Source organism: Fulmarus glacialis, unplaced genomic scaffold (genome assembly GCF_000690835.1).
Source record: "Fulmarus glacialis isolate BGI_N327 unplaced genomic scaffold, ASM69083v1 scaffold18181, whole genome shotgun sequence".
Classification (NCBI taxonomy): Eukaryota; Metazoa; Chordata; class Aves; order Procellariiformes; family Procellariidae; genus Fulmarus; species Fulmarus glacialis.
In genome coordinates, this window is record NW_009192301.1 from 1,090 (window position 1) to 1,316 (window position 227).

General features: G+C 65.2%; 1 protein-coding gene across 1 annotated transcript in view; it reads left to right on the forward strand.

The window, feature by feature from the left end:
* Positions 1-178: 178 nt before the first annotated feature.
* The window catches only part of LOC104083525 (ras-related protein Rab-11A-like), a 4,857-nt gene continuing 4,808 nt past the window's right edge, over positions 179-227 (forward strand). Inside the window, exon 1 of the mRNA XM_009587030.1 lies at positions 179-218. Within this exon, the coding sequence (XP_009585325.1) occupies positions 179-218 (40 nt within the window). The remainder of the gene's footprint in view (positions 219-227) is intronic.

A 227-nucleotide genomic window follows, 5' to 3' on the forward strand; every position in this document is an offset into this window, starting at 1 on the left:
TTACCTGGCCCAGGTGAGCACACCTGGGCGGTGACGGGCAGCCCCGGCCACCAATGGGTGCGGAGGAGGAAGGGCTGTGGCCACCAATGGGTGCGCAGGGGACAGCCCCTGCCAGGGCTGGATAAGTCCCGGAAATCCCAGTTTGCCCAGTGGGAGTGGGGCTGTGGTGCTGGGCGAGATGCGGGGCAAGGACGATGAGTACGACTACCTCTTCAAAGGTGGGTCTC